We start from the raw sequence: 9,795 nt of genomic DNA, 5'->3' as shown, positions 1-9,795 counted from the left end.
TCAATACGTGAATTCATATATCATGACAGATACGTGATCAATACGTGAATTCATTTATGCTTGCTTACTTATATTTTCATATAATTCAGTTTATGCATGACACGGAAACGATATATACCCAATGAAGCAACAACAAAACCAACAACAACGAAAAACATGAATAATGGGACATCTTATGTACCTGGACAAATTATTCTCATCCAACAAAAAGGGCCATATTGTTGTTGTTGTTATTATTATTATTGTTGTTGTTGTTGTTGCACACATGCATGCATTATTCCAGCCATCACAAGCATAGGGCATCTGGTAATTTGCTCTTTGAACACTAAAGGTTCCGTGAAAACAATCAAACTTAATATCGCTTTCATACTTCAACAAAAAGGGCATGTCCTACATACAACCCCAATTCCTCTTTCAAGCCTCGTTTACTCAGTTTATGATCCAACATTCCATGGCAAATCAGAACATCAAGAAATCTTCAGAAGCCAGACTAGTTCACTGGTTTTAATGTAAAAACAAAACAAAACAAAGCAAACAAACAACAACAACAACAACAAAACCCACACACAAACAAACAACCGCCCCCCCCCCCCCCCCCCCCCCCCCCCCAAAAAAAAAGAAAGAAAAAAAGAAAAAAAAGCCGTAAATCCATGGCTCAGACAAATAGGGAAATAAGTATAGGGAGTTGGTTGGGAGAAGGTAGGGAAATGTCAAGGGTGGAAACTTGAAATAAACTGGATGAATGACTTGCACAGTGAAAAATAAGCAGATAAGTTCCAGTTTCAGTTTCTCAGTTTCAGTTTCAGTTTCAGTAGCTCAAGGAGGCGTCACTGCGTTCGGACAAATCCATATACGCTACACCACATCTGCCAAACAGATGCCTGACCAGCAGCGTAACTCAACGCGCTTAGTCAGGCCTTGAAAAAAAAAATATATATATATATAAAGGGCCGATCCTGGAGGTACTGCAATACCAGGCCAACCCGTGGCGAAGGTGGAGCAAGCCCCTGACACTTCGCCGAGGTTCAAAAATCAGTTTAATATCGTAGCCCCCGGGTAGGGGGCGTATCAGATATTAAGCTGATAAGAACAGATACTACACTTTGATCTTAGCCAAAAGGCCGAGAAGTAGGCGTCACTGCGTTCGGACAAATCCATATACGCTACACGACATCTGCTAGGGCAGGTGCCTGACAGCAGCATAACCCAACGCGCCTTGAGTGCATGATTTTAAATTTGTGTACCTGTCAGAGTGGATTTCTTTTTGCATAATTTTGCCAGAGTACAACACTCTCTTTGCCATGGTTTTTTGTTTGTTTTGTTTTGTTTTGTTTTTTGTTTTTTTCTCAGTGCGCCAAGTGCGTGCTGCACACAGGACCTCGGTTTATCGTCTCATCCAAAAGAATAGACGCTCAGTTTGATTTTCCAGTCAAACTTTGGAGAAAGGTCAAGAGCGGGATTAGAGCCCACACCCTCACGGACTCTCTGTATTGGCAGCTGAGCATCTTAACCATTCTGCCACCTTCCTCCTAGGCAGATAAATTGATAGACAGATAAACATAGTGAAACAGTTGCGAAAAGAGATTAAAATCATACAACATCTAAACACAAATACGACGACGTGCATGCATAACCCTGCAAGCAAGCAAGCAAAAGAAAAAAAATCAACGTCTCTACATGCACAAAAACCAAATCTGAAAAACACTAATCATACGTATCACACTGACCGATACCTAGATAATGCACATCCGACATCACAATACTAAACACCAATATCTAAACACATAATGTCACAATACTTAAAATCAATCCCAATACTGAAAACCAATCAAATACATCACAATGCTCAAATAATGCACGTCTCAAATCACAATACTTCAAATCGATCGCACCATCGCCACCCCTCCCCCACACTACCTCGGCAGCATAAAGCACACACACACACACACACACACACACACACACACACACACACACACACACACACACCATCACGGGGTTTTTATCTGAAGGGCAGAGGTAGGGAGTTCCAGACAGAGGGACCAGAAACGGAGAAAGCCTTTTTTACCGAAAATACCAAAGAAGAGCCGAAGAACTGTCAACAGAGAGGTATAAAGAGGGCGTAGCGTCCTAAAAAGGTTAGTAAACATGTATGAAGAAGATCTGAAAGTAGAGACGAGCAATTTGTATTGGACTCTAGCCTTCGTGGGAAGCCAGAGAAATGTACTGATGTTCAAAGCAATGACGTTGCACTTTTGTGTCTGGGTTTACAGAGCACTCGCCAAGCTGCGTTAAGCTTTCTCCGTTTCTGGTCCCGCTGTCTGGAACTCCCTACCTCTGCCCTTCAGATAAAAAGCCCGTGATGGTGTGTGTGTGTGTGTGTGTGTGTGTGTGTGTGTGTGTGTGTGTGTGTGTGCTCTATGCTGCCGAGGTAGTGTGGGGGAGGGGTGGCGATTGTGCGATCGATTTGAAGTATATATATGTAAAGTACTGTACACGTGGTGGAAGCCTTACGTGGAAAGTAGAAAGCGGATAAAATGATTTAGAGTTGTTCGTATATTATCTAGTTGGTTATTGATTAATACAGACCCCTTGGACCCTTGAACTACACAGTACATCAAGGGTCGAGATAACAAGAAAAAAACAAAAAAACAATCATAAATCACATAGCTCGCTGTAATCGTAGTAAAACGATTTGTCTTGTGGTTTGAATATTATTACATCTATTGTTTTTCTTGGGTTATTACCATATAACCTTTAATGCTCGATTCATCAAACACTTTGATATCACAGGCCTTCACTTCACCACATCATTAGAAAATGTTCGTATCACCTCCCTTGATTAACAATTCCAGATTAAAGCAAGTTTGAAAATAAAACACGGCAAACAGCCCATAAATGTAATTGACTAACGGGTTATCATTCCGATTCAAAAGGTTTCCTGAAAAACAATGGACCGTAATATTGCTTTTACACATTAAAGAAGAAGCATATCGTATAGCCCCAGCTCCTCTTTTTGGCTGTGCGAACTGTATTTGCGTTTAATATTGCTTGACACCCCAAAGCAATACGGAAAGTCATCAAATTTTCAGAAGCCAGGCTATAAAAGAGGGGACTGTACAGACTCAGATAGAAGGGATTCAGACCTGTGCAGAGAACCCACTTCAGCCTTGGACAGCCCCGGACCTTGTCGGCATCCCATACCCTGCATACCGCACTGCCACGGGACCCTGCAACCAAACTGTGAGTATGGTGATGCTGGGGATGATGAAGATATGGATACTTACTTGTATAGCACCTGCCTCTCCTCGGTCTGAGACCAGGCTGTAGGGGCTTTTACAAACAGGGAGTCATTTGCACAACAGGCTGCTTTTCTGAATCTGTGTGTGTGTGTGTGTGTGTGTGTGTGTGTGTGTGTGTGTGTGTGTGTGTGCGCGCGTGTGGTTTTGTCTTTGTGTGTGTGTGTGTGTGTGTGTGTGTGTGTGTGTGTGTGTGTGTGTGTGGTTTTGGTTTGTCAACAGCTTTGTAGATTTTTATTTGACCAGTTTTAATCTTTTCTTTTTTAATGGCGTGCATGATCATGATATTATGTTTGTGTTTATAACGAACCTGCAATTGCACAAATTAATTTCCATGCATGTTGATTAATAAGTATTTTGAATTGATTTGATAAATGTAACACTCACACAGTTTGCATCCTCCTCAAAGCATAGACATGAAACGTGTATCACTTACATAGCATGGATTCCTCAGTATTGTGCATATGAAAAGATATTGGTATTCAAGTTGTACATAACTGAATGCGTGTGACAGAGTATGTAAACCCAGGTGTGTATAACCAACATAAAACATCGACACTATATGCTTTCTCCATAACATGTGTAGTATTATGCATACTTACACTTCTACGATGTGCATAGACCCCATCGCCATGGATGCTGAACATGAAGCGTCTATCAAAACTATCACAGTGTGTATATTGCCCAGATTTCCTCCAACACGAAATGTGGATGACTAACCTTACATCCACAGTGTGTGTATTTTTGAGAGGCATGGATATGGATTCTGTATCACCAACATAACATTTCCCATGTGTACACTTCGGCAGGTCGTCGATTCTATATATATATATATATATGTGTGTGTGTGTGTGTGTGTGTGTGTGTGTGTATTTGTATTTCTTTTTATCACAACAGATTTCTCTGTGTGAAATTCGGGCTGCTCTCCCCAGGGAGAGCGCGTCGCTACACTACAGCACCACCCATTTTTTTTTTTTTTTGTATTTTTTCCTGCGTGCTTATTTATTTATTTTTCTTATCGAAGTGGATTTTTCTACAGAATTTTGCCAGGAACAACTCTTTTGTTGCTGTGGGTTCTATTAAATGCGCTAAGTGCATGCTGCACACGGGACCTCGGTTTATCGTCTCATCCGAATGACTAGCGTCCAGACCACCACTCAAGGTCTAGTGGAGAGGGAGAAAATATTGGCGGCTGAGCCGTGATTCGAACCAGCGCGCTCAGATTCTCTTGCTTCCTAGACGGACGCGTTACTTCTAGGCCATCACTCCACTATATATATATATATATATATATATATATATATATATATATACATATATGTGTGTGTGTGTGTGTGTGTGTGTGTGTGTGTGTGCGCGCGCGCGCGCACATCAAGTAACATTATAAATGCTCGTTTTTCTTCCAGAGCCATGGACGTCAAACTTGTCCTTGTTCTCACGTGTGCTGTCTCCGCCATGGTGGTGATTCCTGCTGATGATGATTCTGGTGAATATATATATATATATATGTCTGTCTGTGTGTCTGTCTGTCTGTCCGTGGCAGGATGGGTAGGGTGCTTTTCTGCCAATACAGTGTCCGTGAAGGTCCGGCCGGCTGTGATTCCCGCTGTATGTATGTATGCACGCATGTATACATGTTCCTACATACATGCATGCATACATGCATACATACATTCATAGAAGCATATTACATACAAGCATGCATACAAATGGCACAAGGACAAGCAAATCAAGTTATTGCACAGATTCACTATCTTTATGATCTGTTTATATATTATTTGTCTGTTTATTATTATCATTATCATTAGTAGCGGTAGTAGTAGTAGTAGTAGTATATTTTGCTCTTATTTCTATTTCTACTTTTTTTTCTTTCTTTTTTTTTTCTCAGCCATCGCAGTTTCCGTGGTTTACATAACCTACCAAGTTTGACTTTTCAAAGCCATGGTGTGTTGACTCACCGTTCGTTCACTGTCTGATAACTTGTCTTTCCTTTCTTCCTGTCCAGATCATACAGTGGAGACCGTGTCACCTCTTCCTCCTACTTCTCCTTGTCCTTCCTCTCCTCCTCATCACGGAGACAACGAAATCAAAGACAGTCTGGAAATGGAAAAGCTGAAACTCCAGATAGTAAAGATGAAACTGGGGACGCAACTTCTCAGTCAGGATATTGCTCTCGCCAAAACTCTCACGGGAAACGCCAAAGTCGAACGGCTCGCCAAATGCGCTGCCATGAAATCGCAATCTTCGGGCGCTAACCTTGACCTTTCACTCCTCCCTGAGTGCATGGTAGTCACTCCTACAACAAAATGAGTGGACCACGTGGTCCATGCCTTTCACTTCCTGCGGCGCGGTGAGGGCCTTTTTTTTTTTTTTTTTTTTTTTTCAAAGGGGTTGGGGGTTGGGTGAAGAAAAGAAGAAAGGGGGATTCCTTCGGCGGCTTAAAGTTTTTTTCTTTTTTTTTTCTTTTCTTCTTTTCATTCATTAATGCACAGGTAAATACACAGATCAATACGCTTTTTTTTTTGTCTATGTTTCGTTTCACATTTTTGAAAATTTCACCGGACATTTATATTAGTAATGAAATAATAAACTAACTTGCTAACCAAATAACAAGTAGCTAACCGACTAACTAACTTGCTAACCAACTAGCCAACTGGTTAACCAACCAACCAACCAACCCACGAGCTAACTAACTTACTAACAAACTAACTAATTGACTCCATGCTTATATCAAGTGATTTACATAATGGCAATCTGTTCCAGGAACAAGAAACATTCCGGACTGTTCGTCCAATCCCGTTATTTACCTTCGTGCATGATGACAATAAATTCGAAGCATTATTAGCTGGGTGTTGCGTGTCTTTGTCTGAACGATATCATGTATCATTTGAGAAAACAGCAACAACAAAACAAAACAAAAACGAAACAACAACAACAACAACAAAACACACACACATATATATATATATATGTGTGTGTGTGTGTGTGTGTGTGTGTGTGTGCGTGTGTGTGTGTGTGTGTGCGTGTGTGTGCGTACGCGCGCACGTGTGTGTGTGTGTACGTGTATGTTCTTTCTGTCTACCTGGCTGTCTCAATTATCTTTTGTCACTGTGGACAAAAGTTTTTGTCTCTCTATCCACCTCTCTGTCTCTCTCTCTCTCTCTCTCTCTCTGTTCCCTTCCTCGTAGGTCTGTCTGTCTCCGAACACACACACACACACACACACACACACACACATACGCGCACGCGCGCGCGCGCGCACACACACACACACACACACACACATATATATATATGCGTATGTTTATATTCATATCACCTCTCTCTCTCTCTCTCTCTCTCTCTCTCTCTCTCTCTCTCTATATATATATATATATGTATATATATATGATTATAGATATACTTACAAATATATATATATATATATATATATATATATATATGTGTGTGTGTGTGTGTGTGTGTGTGTGTGTGTGTGTGTGTGTGTGGCTGTCTTTGTCGGTTCGAAGAACGTATTGCCGACTTACAATTTTTGTTGTTGTTTTTTCCTCTGTCTGATCGAGTATGTGCTAAATCATTTTCAAGTTTCATACAGAAAGTTAGCATTAAATTGAAGAATGACTATCCTGTCCTGCATGAGACAATACATTTCTAACTCCTACTCTGACAATACAAAATACATTTCACCTTGCAAAATAAGAAAACGAGAGCGAAAGGTAAAGACAGAAAGAGAAAGTGAGAGAGATGGAGAGAGAGAGGGGGTGGGGGATGGTGAGGGAGAGAAAGAGAGAGGGAATGGAGAGAAAAAAGAAGAGAGAAATACATAAAAGGACCTTGGGTTCATGCAATCCACTCATCCTCGATCACTCCTCCCACCCATTTCCAACCTCCTCGCCCTCTCACTCCTGCTCCGCTTTCAAAGACCTGCCCACCTGACTCTAGGGCGTGACTTTCACAGGTCGTTGGGGCCGGGAGTGTTGCTAGCGCGTGAGTTTCACACGTGACTGACAGGTCGTTGGGGCCGGGAGTGTCGCTGGCGCGTGAGTTTCACACGTGACTGACAGGTCGTTGGGGCCGGGAGTGTTGCTAGTGCGTGACTTTCACAAGTGACTGACAGGTCCACGGGGCCGGGAGTGTTGGTGATGGCAATGCCTCTGACTTACGTCATCTGACACTATATATATCCCAGCTCTTTGCTGTCAGCTTACGGACCACAGCATCGAACACCTTTTAACCACTGAACAACGACTACTGCCGGCCATCTTTCCAGAACAACTTGACCCTAAGAGCGTTTCGCTAGGTCGTTAAAACTCAACTCTTTTCAGCAGCACAACCGACTACCAAGCAGGACGTCCGCGACTTCAGTGACTGTAGTGCTGTCTTCTTTGTGACTCTCCACGTTTTTGAAAGACTGATTGAAACCACAATGGAAGGAGGTGAGTGGTAAGCTTATCTAATTTTGTATTTCACTTCTTGTTTAGCTTTTTTTTTTAAAAGACTGGATGTGTCAGAGCAAAGCAGTAAGTTCATTAGCTGCCTGTCACATTGCTCTGTGATCATGGACTGTAACTCCCATGTTCACTCTCATAAACCAACTTTCCTACCTATTGAAGTCGTGGAATTTTAAGAGTGTAAACGTTTTCTACTCCCTGCCAAACAGCAAGCATACTCTTAGTTTCGGGACTGTGCATGCTGAATATGTTTAATTTTTGTTTCCAGAACGTGTAAGACTGACAGGAATGTGTGTTAGTTGATAAAAACTGTTATTGCACACACAGGTGGATTTTTAAAATTTAAGGCACTAATGAATCTGCATGTACTAAAAAAGAGAGACAATAAAACAAATGATATGAAAGGAAAACAAAATCTACAGCCTGTGCCATCACCAGGACTGAAAAATATGATTCTCAGGTTGCAAATGGAACACTATCAGCAGCTGAACTGCATATATGTTTGAATTTTCTCAGTCACTGTGTGCTCTGTTATGTGAGCATCTTCCAAAATGTTTTCCTGTTGCTAATGAATTATATTAAAAAAAACAAAAAAACTAAATGAAGCATTAAGTGTGTGGACACCTTTGATTTAGGAGATGCTGAAATTCCCATCTCTTTCCTTCCATGCACAATACAAAAGTCCCCATATCAGAGATAATTAAATGTTGATAACAATGACCTGTTGCTAGATTTTTTTTTTTTTAACAAACCATGGCTGGAGGTGTTCTAGAAGCGATATTTGTTTATGTGGTTGGATGCATTTCGCGAGGAGGGGGTTGTTTATGGGGCTAGTGTTGTATATGTTTGATGGTAAAGGATTGTTTGTGTGAATGGGGTTTTAGTGGTGGTTTGGTTTGGGTGTGTGTAATGGTTGGAGCCTGTGTTTGGTACTATTTTGATGGGGTTATATATTGGTATGAGTTTGGGGTGTTATGCTATCAACATCAGGGTGGGTGTTCTGATGTTAGCATGTTGAGCACTAACTATGATTGTGTAATGTGGTAGAGTAGGATTGTGTTTCAATTGGTCTTGTGGTGGGTTGTTTGTGTGACTTCTGAAGTTTGCATTTAATGATTGTGCAAGTTCTGGAGATCTATTAACATCCTGATGATCAAGCTTGTTCAGTTGGAATTATGTGCAATTATTTGTGTGGTTGGGGTGAAATGTGTTTGGTGGTGGTGGGAGAGAAAGATTGATTATCTGTATGATTAAACGATAATCTTACTTAAGCACTGTCAGAAGTACACAAGTTTCATTATGTGTGTATGAGTGACATTCATAGATTATTCAGACTTATTTTATCGCACTTGTTCATGTAAATCAAAATGCTGTATTTTCACATGGATATTGTAAAGTGTACCATATTTTTTAATGTTCAATATTTGCTGGAACTGTCTAAAAAGTGACTTATCATAACCGTGTTTGAATTTACGAATGAAAGGAGTGAACAAAGGGACATAACTTACGTCCTAACCTTCCATCGCAGAAATGGATGCCATGATCATTATATGTATGCTTTTTGAAATATTTTTTATCTTAACTTGGAATTTTATTCAGTGAGCATTTCTTTTATAAATGACGTTGATGGAAAACGCATAACAAAACGATAATGAAAATGAAAGAGCGGCTTTGAATGCAACTATTTGACGCTGAACTCAACATGAGTAGTGTCCCTTCCCTTGTTTTCCCCAACCCAGGTTAAACCACAAGTATAATCAATGTTGAAAGGCATTTAGGTTGTTGCACTGCAAATGGGGCCATTCCATTTTTTTATTCTGGTTCTTGGAATCAATATTAATAGTCAGTTTCACAATGCAGTATGGAGGAGGAATTTGTTTGTCCCGTCACACATATCAGTGATTGAAGACATTTTGTTAAAGTATTTATGAATACATTTGAGTATTATCGGTTAGAAGGGGTGGGAGATGTGAATGAATGGAGGGTTGGGGGAAACTGGGCAAATGAGGGTGAAATGAGGGTGAAATTTGAAAACAAATTCTAAA

The 9,795-nt window shown here is 40.7% G+C and overlaps 1 protein-coding gene and 1 non-coding gene across 2 annotated transcripts; one reads left to right on the top strand and one right to left on the bottom strand.

Annotated features, from left to right (window-relative positions):
- Nucleotides 1–940: 940 nt before the first annotated feature.
- LOC143298387 (U2 spliceosomal RNA) lies at nucleotides 941–1,133 on the bottom strand. Its single transcript, XR_013057379.1, has one exon. It is a non-coding gene; the product is annotated as a U2 spliceosomal RNA (small nuclear RNA).
- A 2,011-nt stretch (nucleotides 1,134–3,144) lies between these two features.
- Nucleotides 3,145–6,139, top strand: LOC143298346 (uncharacterized). Its single transcript, XM_076611225.1, has 4 exons — nucleotides 3,145–3,243; nucleotides 4,706–4,785; nucleotides 5,305–5,649; nucleotides 6,063–6,139. The coding sequence occupies exons 2-3, from the start codon at nucleotides 4,710–4,712 to the stop codon at nucleotides 5,607–5,609; spliced, it is 381 nt and encodes a 126-aa protein (XP_076467340.1). The 5' UTR covers nucleotides 3,145–3,243; nucleotides 4,706–4,709; the 3' UTR covers nucleotides 5,610–5,649; nucleotides 6,063–6,139.
- Nucleotides 6,140–9,795: the final 3,656 nt, after the last annotated feature.

This window comes from Babylonia areolata, chromosome 23 (assembly GCF_041734735.1).
Source record: "Babylonia areolata isolate BAREFJ2019XMU chromosome 23, ASM4173473v1, whole genome shotgun sequence".
NCBI classification, from domain to species: domain Eukaryota; kingdom Metazoa; phylum Mollusca; class Gastropoda; order Neogastropoda; family Buccinidae; genus Babylonia; species Babylonia areolata.
This window is presented reverse-complemented; position numbering and strand designations above follow the sequence as displayed.